This window comes from Protopterus annectens, chromosome 3.part0 (genome assembly GCF_019279795.1).
Source record: "Protopterus annectens isolate FY-2018-M chromosome 3.part0, PAN1.0, whole genome shotgun sequence".
In the NCBI taxonomy this organism is placed as follows: domain Eukaryota; kingdom Metazoa; phylum Chordata; order Ceratodontiformes; family Protopteridae; genus Protopterus; species Protopterus annectens.
Genome location: NC_056731.1, coordinates 1,026,025,021 through 1,026,052,077, shown reverse-complemented (window position 1 = coordinate 1,026,052,077; position 27,057 = coordinate 1,026,025,021). Strand labels below are relative to the sequence as shown.

The following is a 27,057-nucleotide window of genomic DNA, read 5'->3' as shown; positions in this document are numbered from 1 at the left end:
GTGTTCAGTTCACTTTAAGTAAATTGAATGTCAATTAATCAATTAATTAATGATGTCATGTTTTGTTCCTATTTAAGTGCGTAAGGTTGTACTTGGTTTTACTTGTATTCTGAAGTAGTCTGATTAAAGACGAAACCTAGGTAAATTCGTTTGTGGTTGGTTGTGTTTCACAGAGTCAAGTGCTGGTCCCTGTTTTATGTTCTGGTTGATTTGTTCTTTGTTGAAGGGACAGGATTGACATCCTCACCCAGTTCAACCACTTTTATGTAGTGTGTTACCATGTCAACATCTTGTTGTTCAGCCATATTTTCAATGCTATTAGGGCCTTGGGGTTAGCGCTGTCTGAAGTGTGTTAATATAACTAAAACATCATCTGGCATCTCCACCCATACCCTTTCTGGTTTGATTGCCTTATTACCTTTGCCAGTGGTTCTAGAAATAGTACAAACAAGAGACAGATTGTCTTTATTTGACTCCATCCCCTCGCAGACCCTTTTACCTGCCATTACTATGACAGTGCATATCCACCTAAGGGCCTCTGCTGCATCTTTCTCACTCTATTCTCTTCCTTACTCTGTTCTCTTCAGATATCTTTATTGCAGTCCTTGCAATCCCCTGTACTTCCCCACACTTGCTTTTCTTTCCATTTTCCTTTCTTCTAACGTTGTGTCTTAATAACTCTTTGTGCTTACCAGTTCACTACAGTTTCAAAGCTTCATCCATCCTCAAAGATTCAAGGCCTGCTTGTGATCTCTGCTCCTGTACTGATGAAGATCCACTTATTCTGACATTAAAAGCATAGATTCCTTTTTCATTGTCATATTTTACTCTCTAGGTTTAGTACTCCTTTATTTCTCCTTATCAGTTTGTAGCCTCTGCTTTCTTTTAGCGTGCACTCAGTTGTATCCCCTTTCTGTTCCTCAACATTCATTGATCTGTGCCAGCCTCTGCCCTCCCACTGCCTCCTCATTTGTGTTTCAGTTCACTTTACCCTTCTTCTCCTTTACTATGGATCAGTTATTGACTAACATACTTGAGTGCCTATTCCTTATCATGTTTCAAATTACTAGGATGTCTCTCTCACCCAATATCCCTCCCTCATGCTCCAGTCACATTGCAGACTACTTGTTTTATATAATTGCTGTGACTGTCGGGGTGTTTCTTCTAAGCTTAACAAATGGTTACTAATCTCTAATGGTTATTTCATTCAGGTAAGTTGATTTCAACTTATTATGACATCTTTCCTTATTTAACCCTCTTCTCAACCTCAAGCTGACAAAATGCTGTTTTTTAATACTCTTCACATTGTATATGCATTTTGCATTCTCTCTCATGACTTATGTTACAAACTATTTTGTTTTATACAATTCAAATTGAGTACGACTGTCAGCTTATTTCTTACATGCTCAGCAAACATCTACTGATCTATTTAGCTTATGTTTGTTTATTGCTTCCATGTGAAATTATTTCAAATTACTGCACTATGGCGTCTTTCATCAGTTATCCCTCCTTTATATATCATTCATACATCGTGCCATCTTTATTTTAAACAATTCAGACTTGTTGTCAAATTATTTTTCACAGGATTAGCAACCATTTACCAATTTACTTTGAATGTCTTTTTTCCTCATGTCTGAATTTTTAAATCCTCTGTTACCAGACCTTTTCCTGTAGGACAGCAATCTTCAGTCATTACCTGTTCGCTTTTTCACTCCTTTCAACATCAACCCCTCCCTCCTGTTTTGTTCATGTATTTATCCCAGTTCATTATTCACATTAAAACGTTCACAGTCATATCAAGATCAAAATTCTTACCTGTTCCTTCCATCCTCCCCCTTTCTCATACACCCTCTATTCCGACTGCAGGCCAAGTTAATCTCTCCCAGCTTCTTCCCTTCTTACCACCATTTTCTCTACCTTCTCTCACAGCTGTTGCTGTCCAGGAACATAGAAATGTAGCCAGTCTCTGTCTTTTGCTTTGCTTAATCCCCTTCTTCACCAAGCATATATTTACTGGCCTTCTTAGGAAGTTCAGTGTCCTTTGGACTGGTGAATGATTTAATGGTGCTCTGTGCATACAGCTTCACCATGGTCAGACAGATCAGTATCCACCAGATGTCCATTTCTTTGCAGGCCATGTAACTCTTGTCATATATGAGAGTCAAAAACATGTCGATCTCTCACTTTTAGTTTCTTTCCTGGTTTCCATATCTCTGCCAGGATTTTTAAACTCGTGCTTAGAATCTCACTATAATTGGTCATGGCTGTTTTTGTACTTCTTTTGGGGGAGTGTCACATGTTGCAATGCACTCTTTCAATCTCTGTCTTTACCTGTGTCTGTGGAATTGCAATCCATTTTGCAAAAAGTCCAGACATCTGCCACCTCAAATTGTTCTGTTATTTCCACTACTTTGACATTTTTATCTTGTACAATCTTTCATATCTCCACTCCTTGCTTCAAGACAGTCTAATATCACCTCTACAGACTTGTTCTTGGATTGCTATGGTATTCTCAAATATCCCCTCAATTCCTTCTGTCATCTTTTTTTTTCCTCCTTGGATATGTTTTCTAACATTGTTTGCTTTACTTCCTTTATTTCCCACCATATCACCTCCAGGGTTACTTGCTTTCTAGGCTTCATCACTGTTTCACCAGCCAATATAGTTTCTTGAAAGTTTCGCTCACCGCACCCCTGTGTGTCGTTTTTTCCTAGATTTGCTTGTCATTAACTTTAATCAACTATTTCAACCATTTCTTAGTTTTGCTTTATCTTCTTTTCTCTAGCGCAGAGCACAAAAGAACTGCATATTTCTAGTATGATGCCATACCGGAAGCCCACTTTATTTTATTATTCTGTATCATTTCTTGTGTGCAAACACTTGAAAATGACTGTCAAACAGCTGTTTGCTGAAAATCTGCTTTGATTTTTCTGTTCTTTGGAGAAAAACCTCTTCAGTCAACCAGCCTGTTTAAAAATAAGTCTAAGGATTTAAAATGCCTGTAGTTGTCAGTATAATAGTCCACCAGTGAACTATTTAGAACTTTGAATATATTAACTTGTGACCATTTGACCAAAACATTCCTTGATAAAAAGTTCATACCTTTAAAGTGAAGTATCTTAATAAGACAGAATGAAAAAGAAGGGAGAATTAAAGTGATTTGCTGATGTTTTGAAACCTACCTTTACAGTACAACATGCAACGCATAAACTCCCAAACAGCACTTTCCCTCATCAGGAGACATTTTGGTCATCATATTCAAATTTAAAATTGTGTTTTCCAACACTGATGTCACTGAGGAAAAACAATGAAGTTTAACCTCAGTGACATAGGCATAGGAAAAGGAATGTTGCATCCATAGACTTTAATGGGTGCAAATCTTCGTATGTGCTAAGGTGCTCCATTAAAGTCTATGGACTAGCTCATACTACCCTATGGTTATGTCACAACTGGAAAAGCTCTTTTTTTGGGCCATGGTTTAATAAAAAGTTTATGAAGCTTCTTATTTAATAAAGGCCCAAAAAAATAAGGAAGCGCAAACTCGAAAAAACATTGCTACACTTGACTCATTGAATGCTGCAATGTATATAGAAATGTTAGCAAATCACTTTAAGTAGTTCATGTTCTCTCATGAACATGAAAGTTATGAAACAGTTACTCAGGCAATATATAATTCCCAGGCTGCACAAATGTAATTTGGTTGTCTGTGTTTTGAAGACTGAATTTCAAAAGTAGCTTAAATCACATATAGTTGAATCTTATGATGGGCATTTCTATGTTAAATATGCCCATTCCCAAAACACACAGTCAGTCAGACTTCTTTGTAAAGTAATCCTCAGTCGAGTAAAAGACCATGTTGTGGTAAAATATCATGATAAATTTCTTAGTCAATAGTCATTTGGCTGAAACATAGCACAATAGCTGAAAAACAAGATGAAAAATAATAATAATAATAGTAATGAGTGTTCTCTTCCACAAGGTAAAATTACCTTACAGTTAGTCATATTAATCATGAGAGGATGCAGGGGAACAACCCACTGCCTAGGAGATGTGGGGGAAGAGCTTTATCAACGCAGTTTGGCAACAAAGCCTTTTGACTTCAATTTTGCTGTCTATAGACTGACTTACTATCTTTTTTAAAGGTAGTGGTAAGCTGTTATGTAGAAATCTAATAACACGTTGTTATGTTTAAATGAAAAGAACATTTTTCCAGTTTACAAGCTGTCATTATTGCAGTCATGATGACAGTAATGATAGGCATAAACTGTCAGCCTGCTTAGGGCATCCTATAATTTGGTATCCAGGGCAGCCACCTCTTCCACCCCACCCTTTCAGTGGCTGTGGTGGTGAGGGTCAAATGATATTCAGTTTGGTACATCAGCCATGTTTATTAAAATCACTAAATGTCATTTGCAGGAGTTCTCAAGTAGGAACATTGAGTGTTCTTTTTCTGTTTGGGATGTGCTTGAATTCATAGTATGTAGAGGTATCTTCTAATGCCAATACCTTTGAATATACAAAAAGGTTTTGCATTGTGTGTGTGTGTGTGTGTGTGTGTGTGTGTGTGTGTGTGTGTGTGTGTGTGTGTGTGTGTGTAAGAACGCTGAAGATGTGACTAAGTGAACATTTATGATGGTATCTGAGTGCAAGATACTATTTGGCTGGCAGAGCTACAAATATTCCCTACTGCAGAAAGAATTTTAAATAATTTTAAGATACAGGTGAAGATCATTTTTATTTATCACTTTATCATTTTATTTTATTTTTCTGAGATCCACTATTAGTATTTAAGGTGAAGGAGATTAAGAAGGGGCCAGTAAGCTCATGCTATTTAGATAGGATTCTACTGTAAGCAAGAGGGTTCATATGGATGGGTACCTTCTTATAAGAAAGTTTTATTGGTTAATCTTTAGATATTTCTAGTGGAAGGCTTAATAAGAACAGTTATGCAAGCTCTTAGAAGACTGTGTGAAAGGTTGATACAGGAACAGGGAAATGGTAGGATTCCCTTAAACTTGAGAATTTTAAGTGCTATTACAAGTAAAATATAGGTGGTAATTGATTGATTGTTTTGTAATTTCTATATCAAGTTGGAAGAGTTGAAATGCATAGGAGCAAATGGGTTGGTGAAACAGAATCCAGCATAATGGACGACCTGTTAGGTATTGTAACTGTCTTGGCTGGGGTAAGGATGGTGGATTATTAGCACTGATAGTACAACCAGGTATGAATATTTATACCTATGAATGGGCATAGTAGATAACATTTTAATGTGAAATAGTTTGTACTGCTGGAATGAACATTTAATATTTTCAGACTGAAATATGTCATGTTACCAATATAGCTGTATATATGAAAATTTCCCCAGGACATGGTGGGCTGTTTGATGTTCCCCTACACAAAGGAGGCCTCTCCACACATCTAACCAATTACTGCCCCATAGCTATTCTCTCGCCACTCTCCAAAATACTAGAGAGATGCATTCATTCTCAAGTCTCAGATCACCTCCTTGCTAACAACCTCCTCTCCAGCACACAACATGGTTTCCAACCTAACCATAGCACTACCACTGCCTACTCTCTTTCTCTAACACTATCCTACAAAATAAAAATGCAGGTTATCTCTCCTCAGCTACCTTCCTAGACCTCTCTAAAGCTTTTGACATGGTCCCACACAAACAACTCATCTCTCTTCTCAATAACCTATCCTTCTCTCAGCCAGTCATCAACTGATTTCAGAGTTACCTATCTGACCGCCAACAAGCAGTTGTTTGGCAGGACAACCTATCCCCCCAACTACCAGTCTCTATAGGAGTTCCCCAAGGGTCCATCCTGGGACCCCTACTCTTCTCTATTTTCACCAATAATCTAGCCTCAGCCACAACACATGGCACACTCATACAATACGCAGGTGACTCAACCATCATCTGCACAGCCCACTCCCTACCCGAACTGCAAAAAGTCACACAGGAAGCATTTTCTTCTATTGAAACTTGGTTATCCGATGCCCAACTAATACTCAACCCAAACAAAACAAAATTACTAATCTTCCAACCCACCAAACTTACCCTAGAAAGCTCTCACTTTAACATCACAGCAAAAGACAACACACTATCCATCCTACAGAACACACCAAATTACTAGGAGTAGAAATAGACAATAAACTGAACTTTGACATTCACATTTCCATGACCATTAAAAAAGTGCACAAAAAACTAGGAGCATTATATAGAAATCAGCAACTACTTACCAAAGCAACTAAAATTTCAGTAGCAAATTCTCATCTTATTTCTACCCTACTCTATGCCTCTCCAATATTTACTAACCTTAGACAATGTGATCTAAATAAGCTCGAAACCTGCTACAACAAAATCACCAAATTCGCCACAGGGGCTTCCAACCGTACTCACCACTGTCTCTCACTAGCAGAACTAGGCTGGCTAGAGCTCCCCCACCTCCTTCAATGGTACCAACTCGCACTCGCCCACAAACTAATAAACCAACCACTAAAAGTCCCATCCCTCCAGAATCTACTCTAACCCTACAAACCCTACATAACCACAAGACCACTAAGATCCAGCCACAAAAACCTCCTACAGGTCACAAGAGCCATTAACTCTGCTGGAAAAGCATTATTCTCCTGCACTATAGCCAAACTCTGGAAATCCCTCCCATCCTCAATTACCTCTTCTTGCACCCACTTTAAATCCTTACTAAAATCACACTTCAAAACTTGCCAGATATGCCCTTGCAACCCCCCCTCTAATACCATCCACTCCCCCCACCCACTACCTCTTGCAGCCCCCTATCAACAACCTACTCTTAGCAAGCTTGGCTACTCATGTTCCCAGCTACCTACCACATAATACTAACTTCTTGTAGCAACAACTGCTAATGACTATTATTTACCTCAAAAACAGATTGTATCAGTTGTTCACTGATGAATCTCAACTACATTTGTAACCATGTTTGGTATATGTCACCATATTTTAAAATTGTACTGTGTTCTACAGCTGTTTTACATCTGTTTTCTTCTTGTCTTGTGTCCTTAACTGGACTAATGTCTATATTTAAATGCTATGTTTTTTTAACTGTATAATGCAAATAATACTTAATGTGGAGCTTTTCTCCCCAGGCCTCCGCAGAAAACGGACCTGTGTCCAGTCGGACTCTCCCGGTCAACAAATGTAAATAAATAAATAAATAAATAAATAAAATGTTATACTTTGTTGTAAACTGATGATCTGGGATTTTCTAAAATTTATGGTTGTATGATAATTATCTTGCTTGAAGTTTAAAAAAAAATTTAAGTGTTTTTGTCAGCTGATGTTAAAGAATTAAGCTTCAGCTGTTATGCTCATATTCCTATAAGCAGGGTAATGGATTTATGGGTAGATATAAATCAAAGTAGGAACAAAGTAAAAGAAGTGTACCAAAAGATACATAAACATGTTACAAGTAGGAAATTAGAGCCTGTTTAGGTCCTGTTGTATGAATTTGTGAAGTGCGTAAATAGGATTATAAATGTATATGCACAGATCAAGCTATGTAATCATTAAATTAAAATCATCAATAGCTACAGGATTATAGTTTCATAAGTAATTAGTAGGCTAATGACCATACAGGGTCTTTTTAAGCCTAGCCATGCTTCACAGATATAGTTGACAGAGTTTGAGACCAAATATTTTATTGGGAATACAGCTTGGGTATGGGTAATCGAGCATTTATAAGCTTTCTCTGATAGGGACAAAGGTGACACCAGGGGTAAATTTATTATTCTCCATCCACTGATCCAAGTTGCACTTGAATAATTGCAGGGAGGAACTCTGCTTCACAATATGGGAAGCCTCTTCCAGAGAAGGGGTAGTCTCCGAGACACATACTTCACGTCAACATGTCTTATTTATGTTGCAAATTAGGTTTAGTTACCTAGATCAGGCATTTCTAATGCCATTTGTTTTGCAGATGTGCAACAGGTCCATATGGGCTGGATCAGAGGATGCTTTGAAGTCCAGGCATAGATTGAGTCCCAGCAGTCTGCAATAGACCAAGTAAAAAGATAAGGCTTTGAGAAAGTCCACATAGGACATGTTATCTATGCTAGGTATTCTTTTTGTGAGGAACCTCTGTGGACACTCCAGTTGTTGTACCTGGTCAGGTACATATTAAACGGGGCATTGTACTCACTGATTGGTCTAATGAGGGCAGAGTACAACAGAACAAGAACATCTTTGGTCCTAGATTGCATATCTTTGTTTATAAGTTGTCCAACGTGCAATGATTTCTTTACTACAGTAAACACATGATGGTCATAGTCCAAGTCACACTCTACATGTCTTCTCAATTCCCTGACCACACGGTCAATCCTTAGGTGTGCATTAATAATGTAAAAACTTCCAAGGGTGGTTGTCTTTTTGCATTTTTTGGCAATGAGGTTTAGAACATGACTCTGGTACCAGTTAGTAGTCTGTGCCAGGCATCCTTGGAGGATGTTTGTGGCATTGGGGGGATTCAGTGAGGGTGCAGAGGTTGCAAGCATCTGAAAACCAGTTCAGTCAGAGGCCTCTGATGTTGGCTTTGACATCAGAGAAATAGATGCCAAAAGAAATAGCCCCAGCTCAGAGCCCTGGGGGACTCTACTAGTGACTGGCTTTTTTGTGGAGGTAGACTCACCTATCCTGACTTTTTGAGTCCTGAGAGTCAGCTAGATATCCAGGGGGTGATGTAGGGGTTTATAACTAATTCTGTGAGCATGTCTACAATGCCTGAGTGGGATATTTTATTGAATATTTTGGCCCAGTTGAGGTAGTTAGGATGCACCATTTGGTCATCATCTATTGGTTTGGTAACCTTCTTGAAGAAGTCCACCAGACTGAGTAGGCATGACCTGCCCTTGATGAAACCAGACTAGGTTGTATCCAGTGTCTGAAGATTTCTTGTGTTATTATTTATCATGTCCATGATTATTTTTTCCAAGGCCTTACATATGAGGCTAGTCAAGCTTATGGGCCAGTAGTATCCTAGGTTCTTGGTTGGCCCGGTCTTTGTGCAGAGGGACACATTTGCAGTTTTCCATTCATTTGGCAGGAAGCCTGTTTGGCGGCTATAACTGAATAGTGCTTCTAGTGGACCCAGTAGGTCAATATTCATGCTATTAAGTAGGCATCCTGGAATATGACGAGGTCCCATTGATGCAGTGTTTTTGGCCTTGGAGAGTGCAGTGATGACCTGTTCCCTAGTGATAGTTTAGAGGAGTTATGGTTAGGGATATTTTTGAGAGGTGTCTGAGGGAGAAAGTATGGTGAATTACAGCTGAATATATCTGCCATTAAATTAGCTATATTCTCCAACTCATTATAGGTGTCTTCACCTACAGTAGGTTTAGTACAGTGTTTTGAATTACCTTTGAGGTTTTGGACATACCTGAAGAATGTCCTGTGGTTGTACTTAGCCTAGGATGCTACTTTTATATCAACTCTGACTTTGGTAGACTTAATTAGTCCCATGAGTTGTTTATTAAGTTTGATGAAGGCGTGCTTATCTTGCTGGGCCTCATGTTTCCTATTTTTCTTTGCCGTGATTTTCTTCCTTTTGTGATATAATCCATTGATGTAGGGATTCCACCAGGGTGGCTTGTTTTTTGAGTTTGTCCTGTGCTTATTTTGGGTAGGCACCACTGCTTTTAAGCAACTGTAAACAGGATTGTAAACGTTTTTTCGAATGATTCTGCATAGGCAGTTATGTACCCTGGGTTTGGGAGAACTTGAAATTTTGTCAGGGTGTCACTTAAAAGTAGGTAGCTTGCCTTAGAATAATTCCTAAAAGTTCCAGGGCTACCTGGTGTCAAAGGTTTTGTTTTTATTTTGAAGAAGACAACATTATGGCCCAACCTGACCAGTAAGGATGTTACACTAGGGTGTGTGTGTGTGTGTGTGTGTGTGTGTGTGTGTGTGTGTGTGTGTGTGTGTGTGTGTGTGTGTGTGTGTGTGTGTGTGTGTGTGTGTGTATATATATATATATATATATATATATATATATATATATATATATATATATAGTGCCCCTCATGAGTGTACTGACTAGCTGGCCTAGGGCATTTGTGTTGACAAAGTCCAGGAATCTTTCTGCCTACAAGTTTTAGGTTATCTGTTACTCCTACTTTATAGTGGGATAGTTGAAGTCACCCATGAGTATAGTGTTGGGTTAAATGGAAAGTGACTCAAGTTCATTTAAGTAAGTGGTATGCATTTCCTCAGTCACAGAAGAGGACGTATAATTTGGCAAGATATGGTATGGGGCTTTGATTATGGTGAGTTGTATGTGGAGGATTGTTTTTTTAACATAAAGTGAGATGCCTCCACCTTTTGCCCCTTTCTGTACAGTAGCTGTCTAAATGTGTGGAAGGCATTATAGTCCTCCACTGCCAGGGTGCTCTCCATGGATTTAAACAATGTCTCAGTAACTGCACAGTCATACAAACAAATGATAAAACCACATCCTGGAACCAAAGTACTCAACGGCTACACGAAGAAAAAATCCAAAAAAACAAAGCAAAGAGTACATCACAAAGTCTTATAATGTGCAAATACAGTTGCAAATAAAACACAATGCAAAGCTTTCGAGCAAAGCTCTTTTTCAATGCGTATCCACCATACTCAATGCAGTCATGTTTAAATGTGTCCTTCCAATCAAAATCTCAACAGGCACATGATAAAAATAATTAAAAATCATGTGACAATGACATTAAAGCTATACAGACAAATATATACATATATAAAATATTTTCTAAAATTTTAAACCATACAAAAAGTGCCAAGGTCACATTAAAATATATATATATGTATCTGCACAACATACAAATATCAACTAACATACACACACAGCCTGGTCAAATACAGTCATGTTTAAATTTAAGTATAGGTTTCAAACTGTTTTGAGTGTTGAACCCTGGACTACTAGCTGCTGTAAAATAGTCAATCCATTTGCATTCTGCCAATTCAATACGACAAGTTTTCTGAAATTTAAAATGACCTATTCTGCTAATGATATTGTATTTTTGGATGTACATTTAGAAAATAAATTTAATAAGACTGAAACTAGTATTCATAAGAAAAACGCGGATGCAAACAGATATGTGCATAGACAGAGTTTACACGCACCTCATGTCTTTGCAGGGATTATGAACGTCCAGTTTAATAGGGCCATTAAACTAAATACTGATGATACAAGATTTGTTGGGCAGATAAATGAGATGGTTGATGAGTTTATAAATAGTGGGTATAATCGGGTAGATGTTTTAAAAATTGTAGAAGATGTAAAGTTTAATAGGGCACATTCTTTAAAAACAATATTTACAAAAAATGAATCTGTTATACCCCAGACTGAATTGCATCATGATAGAATTAGATATGTAACCACCTACAATTTAAGGACGAGTGATGTTAAGAAAATTATACAAAAGAACTGCGTTATTTTGCTAGCGTCACCTGAACTGCAGACTGTTATAGATGATAAACCTTATTTTTCCTATGGAAATCTAAGGAGTGTGAAGAGAAGGTTGTGTTATAAAGATTTTAAGAATGATGGAAAATGTAAAATAGGGACAAAATTTGGAACTTTTAACTGTATGGCCTGCAGTTGTTATAATGATATTGTTATGCGAGACAGTGATAGGTTTATTCACCCTGTATCTAACAAGCAGTTTACCTTTCACTGTACAGCCACTTGTAACAGTGTTAATGTGGTCTATCTTGCTACCTGCGTAAAGTGCTTGTCATTCTCATCAGGTAAGACCACTAGAAAACTGAGGGAGTGCATTACTGACAACAAGTCAGATATTCGGAGAAATAATGATAAAAATGCATTGTGTAAGCATATTATATGCCAGGCTATAGACCATTCTTTTAGATTTAGGGTAATAGACACTGTACAAAAGGAATTAGAGGAGGTGATATAAATAATTATTTGGAAAATAAAGAATATGAATGGATTATTAGGATAAATGTAAAACAGAGCACGACCACCACAGAATAATTAATAGAATCCAGTATTTAATATGACAAGCACTTTCATGTGCAACTCCAGCACGCTTCTTCAGATCTCAATGCATATACCAAAAAACAACTCTTAAATACCTTGCTCAATTATAGCCAATTAATAAATTAAGCAATTGAACAATCAAGTATCAGTAAAAACTTAAAAACACTGATTCTAAAATACTGTCATTAAGACAGAAACGAAGCTGCCATCAAATACATATTAGCTTCACATAACTTAATACAAACATTTAATATATCAGCAAAATTTATAAAATGTCTATTATATAAAACATCTAACCTATATAAATTTAAACAACATTAATTAAATCAACTATAAATAAATAGAACACGATTGCTGACAACTATATAAATATATGTTTCATATCCATATAAAAGTACTATGGAGTACCTATATATATTGTATTTAATGGAGGATATTAATGCTAGTAGTGGATATTATTAACTATTTATTTTAGTTACGGGCTTCTAATGGCGGGCGAGGTGATATAAATAATTATTTGGAAAATAAAGAATATGAATGGATTATTAAGTTATGTGCAGACTTAGAACATGGTCTTAGTAATTTAGTTAGTATTAAACCTGTTTAGTGAAAATACAACAAAATCTATAGGATGGTATTTTTATATGTATATCTATCCATCTATATATATATATATATATATATATATATATATATATATATATATATATATATATATATATATACATATATATACCCGCGTTGTTGGTGCTGCAGTAGTGTTGTCGCCTCACAGTAAGACGCTGTCCAGTTCGATTCTCAGCTAGAGCGTCTTCTGCGTGGAGACATGCATGAATGAGCGTACCTTCGTTGAAGGTTGTGCGTCAGGCCTGGCAAGCCGGTACATAAAAATCAACTGCCAATCATTAGCAGACCTGAGTTCTGCTGTGGCGACCCTTAAACGGGAAAAGCCAAAAGACACAAACATATATATATATATGTGTGTGTGTTTTCTATATATGTGTATTTTTTTAAAGTTTTTGGAGAAGTTTAATTAAGAGTATTATGTGATTAGTTGACTGTGGTCATGTGATACTCATTTTCTCTTATTTAAATGTGATGTATGTATTGTGTGTACATTTTAGCATTGAGAAAGGGTGGTTTACCTGAAGGCTTTGCTACAATAAAAGTGTGTTCTGACAGCGGAATTGCATTTTTTGTGAAGTTGTTTTGGTGTATTCCAGCTACCATTGTACCAGCCTTATCCACTTGGTTTAGCTATGTTGAAAGGTTTTAGCCAATATTCAAAAGCCTAGAGTGGGCAAGTGTATACCATCCCTGGTGAAACATCGTGGTCTGTCAACCGTATCCTGCCAGGGCGACAAATACTATACCTCTTTGAATGACACCAAAAACTATGCCAGTTATTAAAAAAAATATTTTTCTTCATGTGGTGGCATCATCTGTGGAGAAGGCAGAATGATGCTCAGTGCTAGGCTCATCTGGACCAGAACATACAGTCTGAGACTTCCATCATGTCTCTCTTAATATATTGTCCAGGGAGGTACATTTCAGGTCATTTACTCCCACATAGACTATGACTGAGTCATACTGGTACTTGTAGTTCAGTGCTGAGTATGTGCATGGTCTAGCAGATCCTTGCTTCTGATAGGGAGTTGACTGTAACCCTCTCCTTGCTCAACCTGGTGGGTGGGATATCAGTGTGCCTCCCAATGGAGTCTCTTATGACCAAAATGTTGGATTATGTTGTGGTCTGCTTTATGGGGTTAGGCACAGAGGCACTGTGAGCTGAGACTGATAAGTGTATAAATATGTCTCCCACACACTGTAAGTGCTGCTTTGGAAGTGTGTTTTTGGTGTTGCTGATGATACTTATTGTAGTTACTAGATCTGGGAGGCCTTTGAGGTTTTGTTTGGGTAGATTATATTTAAGACCCTCGACATATTCAGGTGTATGTGCTTTTCCTGTGGTGTGTGTGACAGGTATTGTTTAGCATTGTAAATTTTGTACCACCTGCATGTGAGAGCCTTGCCTCCAGAGACAGTGTATAAGTACATCTCGTGCATACTGTATCAGGTTGGTTGAGAATTAGGTGGTTATCAGAAAATATGAGACAATTTCTACGTTGCCTCAGGGTGCCCATTTCTACCAAACAGGCTACAGGTAGGGTAGGAAAGAGCAGATCCATGGTTTCAGGTCTAAATATAGTGGGTTACATGGTGCGTGGTACCCAGAGATTCTATGCTCCCCTTTAGGTAATTACTGAGATGGGAACAGATTTGCTAGGATGCTTGTTGGGTAAGTCATGCAATCTTAGTCTAAAGTCTAATCTCACAGAGTAATGCCCTCTCCATGCTAAACCTGGTGTTCATTGAGCAACTGTGTGCTCATGAACTCTTAAGGGTAAGTTTTGTAGGGAAGCTGAGACTCTAAGCACTTGCATCATCACTCACTCTCAATAGCAAACAAACTAACATATCTAGTATCTCAAACAACAAACCTCAACATACTATGTATTAACAACCTAAACCTTCTACATCATGCTAAGAACACCCTCCTGGCTAAAACCCCAACACGCCCAGAAACTGATCTGGCCTCCTGCCCCCTAGCAAAGAACTTACTAATCCTAGCTGGCTATAGCCACCTTCCAATAGACATCCTATAAAAATCTAGGAGTAGCAAAGCCCCACTCTTTCAAATCTAACCCCAAATAACCACTTAATGCAAAAAGACACTCACCAACTCTATGCTAAACATTTCCCAATCTATCCCCATGAAATAACATTTAATCAAATGAATACATATCATGTGTTGGCTATCCCTCCTCTTACCCCATTTCCCATTCAACATCTATATTTGGCTACCCTAAACTTACCATTAAAACATTCTTAAGTAGCCAACATAAATGATTGGCAACCTTAACATAACAACAACCTACTACACACAACAATAATTGGGTTACCCAAACAAATAAGGCCCATAAGAAAGAATAAGGCCAACAATAAAGCATGATAATATATGTGACCACATATCCAGCAATAGGGTGATCCTTAACCCCTACCCAGATATAAGCAATAACTACCCTAACCAAAAGCAAAACTAAAACCTACCCCCCCAAAAAAACTATATGCTTAGAACTGGTCACAAAATGAAAAAACTTTAATTAAAAGAGCTGTAGACTAAACTTAACTACAAAATTTGTAACCATACTTAACCATCACACTCCCACCTAGACTTTAATGCAAACCAGCCTAACCAAGATTAAATTCCTAACCTAACAAATCCACCCAATCTCTCAATAGAAACAAAGCAAAAATGCCCTCAAAAAAAAAAACAAAAACAAGCAAAACAAACAAAAAACACAGCAGACTACCTACAAACCACAAAAACCACAGCAAACTACAACACTTACACAATGAGAGAGACCAACTAAAAAATAACAGCCAAAAAAAACTACCTTACCTAAAAAAATAGCAAACTCATAAGAAAAAACTACTAAATTCGGGCCATAAATGATCTTACACAAGCCTAAACAACACACACAACAACCCAGGAAAACCTGACACAATGACACACAACAAATTGCTTACTTTCAACTAACTCCTTCTTCCACAGTTTAGTCTAACAAAATGACACAGTTATATCTAAATATGATTTAAATACCACTCCCCCTACTTTAAAAGCCTTAACCCCTAATCCAAAACCCCTACCCTCTCAACCATCAACTCCTCCCTTGCCTCTGCTGAATTATTGCCTTTGTCTGCTTCTACTTATTACCCATGCAGACTTGCAAAATTAGCAGACCACACTGCCCTCTACAATTTCACACACCTCATAAATCTAACCATCGCAGAGGGATAGGGTGGAAATTCTACTGAATTTATATCTCATCATCCCACTTCACAAAGACCTCTCCCCAAACTGAATCACCTAACTACCTATAGCCAAGCTCTCCTCTATCCATCTTCTCTGATGGAACTATGCATACAAAACTGCTGAACCAGACCTTTCCCATACAAACACTTTTTCCTCTCCCACCATGGCTTCCTCAACCTTACACATGTACCCAACCGCCCTCCTCTCCTCCTCAGATCACCATCAACAAGAAATCGTAACCTAAGACACCTTCCTCTCAGCTTCTGACCCTCCCAAATCAAAAGCAACTTATAAATCCCAAACACTACAAATAATATCCATATCCTGTCATAAACTTAACTTCTAAAAAAAACCCCATATTACACCAATCCCAAACACCAAAGCAGTTCAGCTCTCTGCCTCCCTTCCTTCACAGCTTCCTATATAGAAAGACCCTTCTGTAGTTCAGATTATATTAGGATTATTTCAATTCTGTAATTTATCAATGACCTCCTCCACATAGTCACAACCTGCATATCATTTGCTCATGAACTTATTCCACACTCATTGTCATTTGACAACAGTACCTAATCTTTCCTCCCTTACACAACATATTTCCCAAAAAGAAATCCATCTTTTCTCAACAAAAACTAAACTCCCCCCCTATAACCTCTCTCCTCTTTATCTTCCAAGAATTTACCTCCTATATCTAACTTAAATATCACTAAAATCCAAGAGCACTCTACTCAAGACAACCACGACTAAACTACATATAACAATTATAATTGACATAACTTTAAAAACATATAAAAAACTAGCATCTTCTACCTACTCAAACCTTTCCTCAACCTTTCCTCAAGAATTACCCTCCTCCAACCCCACCTTATCTCCCTCCTCCTCTTCTCCTCCTCTCCAAAACTAATCTAAAAAAAATCTATTTAAAAAAAAGCTTCTTAAATCTTCATAAATTAGAGCATATTACCAGATTAGCCAAAAACAAACCCATTCACTATCACCATTGCTCTACTAGGCTGGCTTAATTTCAGAACCAGCTTAAAATCAGAAAAAGCAATCATTGCCCATCAAATTCTCAAACCTGACAAAACACCTATACTATCCTACCTTACTTATCCACCCCTATATCCCTAAAATACCTAAGATCTGCACACAAACTTCTTGTAAAACTCGACAAATCAAACAACAAAGCTGGTGATTCCCTGGTTTCCTCTTGAAAACATTGAACTGTTACAAATCCTGAATCTCCTCTGACACTATTCCCTCAAATCTCAAATCAAAAAGAAAATTCAAACTCCACCTCCTCAAAATGATGGATGTGTGCACTAAGACTAAAAAAAAAAAAAAAAAAAAAATATTTTTATATTAATCTTTTATATTGTTAACTGGATGCCCCTTGTAAATTTTTTTTTTTTTTTTTTTGGCTCACTGTGTGTGTGCTTTTTGCAAATTGTTTTCCTTACTTTCTTGTAATATAGTAAATGTACTTCTTAAACCTGAGTTTACTCCTCGGGCCTCTACTGAAAATGGACATGTATCCAGCTAGACTAGCCCGGTCAACAAATGTAAAATAAATAAATAAATAAAATCATTACAGAGCACAGTTGTTGTGTCTTTCAGCTTTTCCCGGTTAGGGGTTGCCACAGCAGAACTCCGGTCCGCTAATGATTGGTAGTTGATTTTTATGTGCCAAGTTACCAGCCCTGACGCACAACTTTCAACTAAGGTATGCCCATTCATGCATGTCTCAATGCAGAAGATGCTCTAGCTGAGAATTGAACCAGACAGCATCTTAGTGTGAGGTGGCAACACTACCGCAGCACCACCACCGCAAGCAAAATAACCCCTGGCCAGTCATTTAGTATGTACAGATCAAACTACATAATCATTAAATTAAAGCTACTGATAGCCACAGGATTATAAATTAGTCTGTTGTTTTTTTTCATTTCAAGCATCAGACTGCAGGTTATCAGTTTTTATATATCTGTTTATGATAAATAACTGCAAAGGACACCAGTCAAAGCAAAGTTTCTTGCTACCGATTTTTGGGAAATAATATCTTTCTTGCAGACTTTTCTTTGTGTAATCCATTTACTTTCTTTCCTAGGTGTTCACAGGATTCGCACACCTGAGCTTGGAAAGGTAAGAGAAGAAACATAACATGCTACAACTTGTCTTCTACAACATAAGAAATGTTTGTCAATGGTTTTACTGTATCATGCTTTTAGGTTTGCTATTCATACAGCTTACAGATGAATTCTGAAAGTCTTAGAAAAAAACAAAGTTGGTTCAGTTCTTGCCTACATTGGTAAAGTGTTAGAAATGTCAGAAAAGAACTGTATTATTTGTGAACATGTGTGTTAAGAGTATGTGTTTGTCTGCGCACTGCACACTGGGCACGTGCAAAGGAGGAATCAAATATCCAACCGAGGAGTGTTTTTCCTAAAAGGAAGGAAATACATCGTTTAGTCCCACTGTGACTGAAATGTAACTAAGTGGTACTACACTTGAAGGGATGGTAAATGTAACTAAGTGGTACTACACTGGAAGGGATGGTAAATGTAACTAAGTGGTACTACACTGGAAGGGATGGTAAATGTAACTAAGTGGTACTACACTGGAAGGGATGGTAAATGTAACTAAGTGGTACTACACTGGAAGGGATGGTAAATGTAACTAAGTGGTACTACATTGGAAGGGATGGTAAATGTAACTAAGTGGTACTACACTGGAAGGGATGGTAAATGTAACTAAGTGGTACTACACTGGAAGGGATGGTAAATGTAACTAAGTGGTACTACACTGGAAGGGATGGTAAATGTAACTAAGTGGTACTACACTGGAAGGGATGGTAAATGTAACTAAGTGGTACTACACTGGAAGGGATGGTAAATGTAACTAAGTGGTACTACACTGGAAGGGATGGTAAATGTAACTAAGTGGTACTACACTGGAAGGGATGGTAAATGTAACTAAGTGGTACTACACTGGAAGGGATGGTAAATGTAACTAAGTGGTACTACACTGGAAGGGATGGTAAATGTAACTAAGTGGTACTACACTGGAAGGGATGGTAAATGTAACTAAGTGGTACTACACTGGAAGGGATGGTAAATGTAACTAAGTGGTACTACACTGGAAGGGATGGTAAATGTAACTAAGTGGTACTACACTGGAAGGGATGGTAAATGTAACTAAGTGGTACTACACTGGAAGGGATGGTAAATGTAACTAAGTGGTACTACACTGGAAGGGATGGTAAATGTAACTAAGTGGTACTACACTGGAAGGGATGGTAAATGTAACTAAGTGGTACTACACTGGAAGGGATGGTAAATGTAACTAAGTGGTACTACACTGGAAGGGATGGTAAATGTAACTAAGTGGTACTACACTGGAAGGGATGGTAAATGTAACTAAGTGGTACTACACTGGAAGGGATGGTAAATGTAACTAAGTGGTACTACACTGGAAGGGATGGTAAATGTAACTAAGTGGTACTACACTGGAAGGGATGGTAAATGTAACTAAGTGGTACTACACTGGAAGGGATGGTAAATGTAACTAAGTGGTACTACACTGGAAGGGATGGTAAATGTAACTAAGTGGTACTACACTGGAAGGGATGGTAAATGTAACTAAGTGGTACTACACTGGAAGGGATGGTAAATGTAACTAAGTGGTACTACACTGGAAGGGATGGTAAATGTAACTAAGTGGTACTACACTGGAAGGGATGGTAAATGTAACTAAGTGGTACTACACTGGAAGGGATGGTAAATGTAACTAAGTGGTACTACACTGGAAGGGATGGTAAATGTAACTAAGTGGTACTACACTGGAAGGGATGGTAAATGGCAGCTGCACTGTTTGATCTTGTGTCAGAGACCTTGCAGCAAGCTAATAGATAGCCAAATAAGTGAGAGAGGAAAACTCCACTGACAGAGCAAGGACAAGGACATAAGTCTGATGGGCACTATACTGACTGCATGTACAATTACATTTACAAATCTCCCTTTACTGAGATACCATAGGAAATATGGACACTTTTAAAAAAATAATTTTTCAGCATATTATTGCAGGTATATAGAGTGACACACAGATCTTTAATTAGGTAGTCAGGCCAACAAGTCAGATTCCTGACATAGACAAATGTTTTGGCCTTAATTTGTCTTTATCAGCCTATATAAGTGGAAGATTTGACTTATATTTTGAAATATGAAGCATTCATATTAACTGTTTCCATAACAGATCACCACCCTAAGTCTAAATTTTGAGTATCCTCTCTCTATTAATTAAGTTGAAGAGTCCTAGCATTGTCTAGGTTAGAACATGCATTCTGATTGCATAGAGAGGTGATAAATATTTGAGTTAAAATTTAGTACTATGAGAAGCCATAGCCCTATCCCCTTTTCTCTTATACATACAAACACATATGCACACACACACACACACACACACACACACACACACACACACACACACACACACACTATATCTATGTTTCTATCTGTCTATGGTATTGACAGACAGATGAATGAGAACAGAAAAGGTTCTTCAACATGTCAACTCAGTCCTGGTGCAGGAACACATTCCTCTTACAACACCATACATCCAAGTAATCAGACAAAAGGAATAGAGATAGAGAGAGAGTATCACTATACCTCTGAAATGGAGCTCAGATGAACAGTTGTATCATTTACAAGCTTTGATGGAAAGGCCTTGAATGAAGTCCAGGAGCAGAGCACTAAACAACTTCATTTCATCTAAGAAGTGAGCTTAGATTCCTTGTAGCACTGTTCTAGCTGTTCTGTCACTAAGCAAATGAAGCAGCTGAGATCTGGCCAAGGAGTTGGTGCATCATTTCTCCTCATACAAACATGATAGAGACAGAGTGATGTGAACATTAAATGTGCATCAGCACACACCACCTTCATCCAAGGTGTAGGAGCACTGTCCTTCTCATCATCAATATCATCAATATGCATCAAGTAATCAGACAAAGGGCAAAGGAAAGAGTCGTTACCTGCTACCTGAACCAATGCATTTTTTTGAATTCTGAAGTATTTTCTTTCCCTTTAACTTATCTTCGGGTTGGCCGAAGAAACAACTTCCTTAACCCTTAGGTCCTGTATCAAGTGACCACTGATACTACAGATATTTCCTAATTCATTCACATCAAGCTATATCACCTTATCTGCGTTTGGCCCCAGGAACTGGAACAAACTTCACACTAGTATTAGGAACTGTGAGACCTTTAAGGGGTTTACTTTTATGCTTACTACACATTTACGACAAAAACCCTTTTGTAAATGCTTGCCCTAGCCTCTTATCACAAACTATTTCTTCCCAATCACATGCATGTTTTTCTCTGAACTACCTTTACTTTCCAGATTTCTATTTCAACTGAACTACCAAAAATAAATGTGCTCATTGTCTCTTACAAATTTATATTGTCTTATTTTCTGAATAAACATTCAAATTTTGTATATTGCTGTTTACACTGTATGGTACACAGTCCAGATAAGTATGTCTTCATTTCTGTATTTATTGCTGTTTGGCTTTCAGCACTGATTAACGTTGCAAATGTTTTAATCTATTGTTATGTTCCTCATTTGCAACTTACTGGTTTGTATGCAACAGTGTAATAGATATTGCTAAATTTTATACAATATTGTCTTCTTGGGACAGAGGCTGAAATGGGTCACTGTAGATCTGTGCATTATCTTGGTTATCAGACTTACATGCAAGGAAACTCATAAATAAGTATGCAAATACATGAAATAGAAAGATACCCTTATCACATGAAAATGTTTGAGACAAGCAGCAGTTTGGACACTTTCATTAAAAAAGTCAGTAAGCAAGAAAGAAGAAAGAATTCATGAGAGAGAATATTCTTTTAATATGGTGTCATCATGGAGGTACAACAAAGGGATCTGATCATTTCAGTAATTCACTGTTACAGGAGGTCAGGGGTGTTGCCATGATATCTGGACGTGCAGACTAACTTTCAGAAGGTAACCCCCACTTCCAAGTGCACCCCTCCCATCTTAGACAGTGCATGTTTGGACAGCAAAACATTTCAATTTCCAGAGAAAATGCCGTAATGACAGACTTAAGCAAGAAAGCCACTTTTCCAACCAGACAGTCCAATTACAGGAGTTTAGTACCTTTCTACTTGTATAGTGTCTAAAATTGTTTTTACTCATAGTTTCATCACTGCAATAAACGAAACAGACAAGACTGGATATCCTTGCTTGCCATCTCTTTGCTTTTGGGAGGAATCAGAAATGCATGGACGTATTTTAATACGGAATAATTCCACTTCTGATGTTTTCTGGATGTGGAGAATGTTATCATGGAATTTGAACTACTATAGAGCTTTCTATAGATACAGCTAGTTTAAGGTGTGTAAAGCCTTTTCACAGTCTAAGTTAATGAGAGCTACATTTTCTGTAGGATAAATTTTGCATTTTAGACACTGTCATTTCTTTGTCATTATTGCCTTACTTAAAATGGTCCATATGCATCAACAAACAGTGCAATTTGTTTAAAGTAGTGGCCACTTTTGTCACAACTAGTTTATAATCTCTGCTAAATAGTGTATCTGATTTATACACAACATATATAAATATTGGGTTTGCTGCTGCTTTAGGGCTTTACTGTTTTAGTTAGTTATTTCCAAGAGATATGGGGATGACATTGTTTTTTACTACATTACAGACATCAAATAAATCTGTTAATAGTTTCAGAAAAAAATAGCTTACGTTGTTAGGTTCCAGGAGTCTGTTTTTTTTTTTTAATTGTTTGATGGTTTCTTATATTTCTGGTATACTTACCAGTGATACTGAAAACTTCTTAAGAGTTGATGCTGCATGGATTGCAACTGAGTCTCCCCATTTACATGTCATAATTGTAATTTGGTAGCATTATACCCAGAATGTATGTGACCATTGTTAGACACTTGTATTATCTCTTAATGTTTGCATTTTTAAAAGTCCTTATGTTTGTGTTCATATCATAACACACTATAAAAATACTTTGAAATGGTCAGATTTCTTCTGACAGCTGTTCTGTGGCCCAAGTTTAAGCTTTGAATACAAAAAACACTCAAATATGTCTCAGTCTGCTTGTGGTCTGTAAACCTCTTGTTGAAGTGCTTGTTTGTATATGCGAACTTTAAACCCTGGGGCAGAATCCTTCATTGAAGAAAACATTGTAGAAGTACATGACATTGTAGCATGGTTTCTGTGCAGGTATGAGATATCTGTGTAGGTTTACTATCAATTGTGTGAACGACAAGCTGTCGGCACGTATACTGCTGAAAGTCAAATTGTTGTTTGCACAATGTCAAGTGCATGGGGCAATCAAACACACTTATGCGAATGCAGTAGTGCATTCGTGTAAATGTGTTTGACAAACTGTATGGAGATTGAGGTACAATGGGGAGTGAAAATTCATCCATATCGTCACTGCAGTGCAATCTCGGAGTTCGAATATATTATTAGCAGGGGGTGTGGGAGGCACAGCCCCCCACAGTGGGCGTGCAGGGGGGGCTTTCCCCCCTGCAAAAATGTGATACTGTATGTTGTATAGGAGTTTGTTTTACATCAGCTCCTATACAGATATCACGTGATGTTTTCGCTGACGTCGACTCAAATGTGTCGATCATTTTGGTCGACATTGTGTAGAAGTGGAGAGTCCAGTTTCAGTGTATATTTTTGCTACTGCGAATGGCAAATGTTTTGCCTTTCACAGTAATGATAGTAAGCCATCTAAGTATCTACTTGAATCAATCAAGATACAACCAAACACCCTGGTTTTGGGTGACTTTAATTACCCATCCATAGAATGGGTAAATTATACATGTTATAACTCACTTGCCCAAAGGTTTCTGGACTTCATTAACTCCAATGTCCTGGACCAGCTGGTTGACACAACCACAAGGGCCTCAAACATATGGACCCAGGGCTCACCAACATGGGGGACCGCTGCACCACCTCCAGTGTGTGCCCATCCCTGGTGACATCTGATCACAAATCAGTCTCACTAGAAGTGACTACAACACAAGACCATCTCTTAGCAACAGCTAGACTAAAAAACTTCCCTAAGGCCAATTACAACCTCTTATATGATGGCATAAATAGCTTTTAAAGCCCCTCCACCTACTGATGAAACAGACACCTATGATGAGTTATACATCAATGCTTTATACAAGCACCTGTACAATTGTATTGGCTCTGCTGTACCTGCTAGAGCCAAAGTAAGATATGCAAGGGAAAACAAACCTGCCTCATGGACAACTGCCATTAATAGGCTATACAATAGGAGAAAGAAATTGCTGTCTGAGTAGGAAGGAAAAGTCTGAAAACTGGAAACACTCCCTCCTCAACTTAAACAAGCAAATAATACTCCAGGTGAAGTCTTCCAGAGATAACTACAAATCCAAATTAGCTTCCCTAACTAAGGATAACCACAAGGCATTCTTTAGTTAACATCTGTAACCTCAAAGGTAAGGCCCAGATTTGCGCTGAACTCGTAATTAATGGTACTACATATATAGAACCTGTGGATATAGTAAACCTGCTGGCTGACAGATTCAGTGAAAACTTCACTCCCCTGTTCCCGCCACATATAACCCAAAGCATCCCTAACGAGCAGGTCTTAAATGCCCTCTCCAAAGCCAAAACCGCAGCCTCTATAGGACCAGAAAACATCCCAGGCTGTGTTTTACACAGGTTAAAAAAGGAATTAGCATCACCATTGGGCACCCTTTTCAATCACAGACTAAGCACTGGCTTCATTCCAGCGGAATGGAAAACATCTACTATCACCCCTTTACACAAAAGGGGTGCATCCACAGATCCCAGGAACTATAAACCCATTAGACTGACCAGCAAGGCCATGGAATGAATCATCATGGACCTTATTAACAAAGCTATAGGAAATTTCCAAATGCTTGACCCTACCCAGTTTGGCTTTGTCAAGGGGAGATCATGCCTGTTAAACTTGGTGGACTTCTTGGAGATAGTCACCAAAGCCTTAGATGAAGGCACATCTGTGCATATGGCCTACCTAGACTTAGCCAAGGCCTTTGACACAATCCCCCAATCAGATACCATTGATAAACTCAACCAGTTGGGTATCAGCCCATATATTGTCAGGTGGGTTGTAAACTGGCTCACTGATAGAACTCATATGGTCAAAATAGGGGAATCTATCTCCTCCAGCAGACCTGCTAGCGATGTCAGCATCCTGCAAGAAGGTCTTAAGCAGACTAATGACTGGTGCCAAAGTCATGGACTTAAACCTAATGCAAAAAAATGCATCATCAGCCCCTTCGGCAAGGGTGATGTTCCTGGAAATTACCACATCAATAGCAATACCCTAAGCATGCAGTCAGTGGTGAGAGATCTGGGCACACAGGTTGACAGCAACCTTAACTTCGATCACTACGTCTCCACATTGGTAAAAAGGGCATTTTATATTGCTCATCTCATATGCAAGGGCATTGCCTCCAGAAAAAAAAGAGGTTATAACCCCCCTGTGCTCTTCCCTCATTAGGCCAATAATAGAGTACAATGCTCCCTTTGGTATGTTTCTTTCCAAACACCTGCAGAAATTGGAGAGACCACAAAGTCTGTTTACAAAGAAAATTCAAGGTCATTGTCACTTTACTCTGTGTCATACAGACTGTTCAGAAGCAACCTGTGCCTTGCATACAGAGTAATCTTTGACCCAGCTTTAATGTAAATACTGCACATTCACAAGTCAAATAGCACATGGGTCACCTTGTATTTGATATCAACAGAACTTGCTGGAAAGACAGATTTGTTTCACAGAGGCTGCCCCACTTTTGGAACAAGCTTCCTATTCATGTTAAACAAAGCCCTTTGTTGGCCCTATTTAAGCGCAGTTTGGACGATTGGATAGGTAACCAGAAATTCACCTTTGGGGTTCCACTTGTGACCCTCTTGGACAGGGGCAATAGGTCCTGATTTTATTGTCTGCTTGAACCAGACACCCTTGGGAACATGGGTTGAACTTCACTAGGCTTGTGTGGGCCCTGGGACCGTCACTGTAGTAACCTCCTATGATCAGATCATTTGTGCCTGAGGGTGCAGCAGGTTTAATCTCATAGTTTGCAAAAACAACTTCAAAGTATTGAACATGAGGCACTTTTATGGGCATTGTAAAATGGGAGCAATACGTATAAAACACAGCTCTGGCACTTAACCGAATGCCCTTATCACTTAGAGTACCTCATCACTTAGAGTACATTATCGCTTAGAGTACGGTGTGCATTCTTTCCATTTATTTAGACAAGTCATAATCTTGCCCACCATCATAACATGGAGTCCTGTGTGCCTGTTAGGCAGTCAAAATCTCATATGGTTGTTACCATTTTTGTAGAATGTCTAAGTTTTTTCCCAAAAGACATTTAATATAAAAGTTTATTCATGTTCCTGAGAATAAATATGGATTTACAAGTGTATTACAATTTACAAACATCACAGTAATGATTTATCATATATAAGCCGTCAAAACCTGAGCTATCAAGTACATGCGGTGAAGTACTCCAGTAAATGACAATTTGATGTAGCATTAACAAGAGTACTGAAAATCCTGAAGTGACACATATTAAGCTAATGCATCCCCCACCATGCAGCTATTGCCCCTAGATCTCTGATCCCTAAATATACTAACTGTAAAGTCCTATACTTTTGGAGTGAAAAAAAAACAGGTTTTTTTTGTCAAAATCAGATTTGCTTTTTTTTTTTGAGGTTATAAAACCTCAGAATGAGCATGTTTAGAGACTGGCAGCGTGGGGGACAGACTGACACAATGGAATGTAATATTATAATAAATCTCATTACCTGGGTATTGCTGCTTACCGCGGTGGTGGTGCTGCAGTACCGTTGTCGCCTCACAATAAGACGTTGTCCTGTTCGATTCTCAGCTAAAGAGTCTTTTGTGTGGAGACATGCATGAATGGGCGTACCTTCGTTGAAGTTTGTATGTCAGGGTTGGCAACTCGGTACGTAAAAATCTACTGCCAATCATTAGCAGACCGGAGTTCCGCTGTGGCGACCCCTAACCAGAAAAGCCGAAAGATACAACAACCTGGGTATTGCTGCTTCATATTCA

At 38.1% G+C, this 27,057-nt stretch overlaps 1 protein-coding gene across 2 annotated transcripts in view; it reads left to right on the top strand.

Annotated features, from left to right (window-relative positions):
• The window catches only part of PIP5KL1 (phosphatidylinositol-4-phosphate 5-kinase like 1), an 823,238-nt gene that overhangs the window by 647,895 nt on the left and 148,286 nt on the right, over positions 1 to 27,057 (top strand). For both annotated transcript variants that reach the window (XM_044065322.1, XM_044065321.1), the window contains one exon: positions 18,017 to 18,051. In XM_044065322.1, coding sequence (XP_043921257.1) covers positions 18,017 to 18,051 — 35 coding nt within the window. The remainder of the gene's footprint in view (positions 1 to 18,016; positions 18,052 to 27,057) is intronic.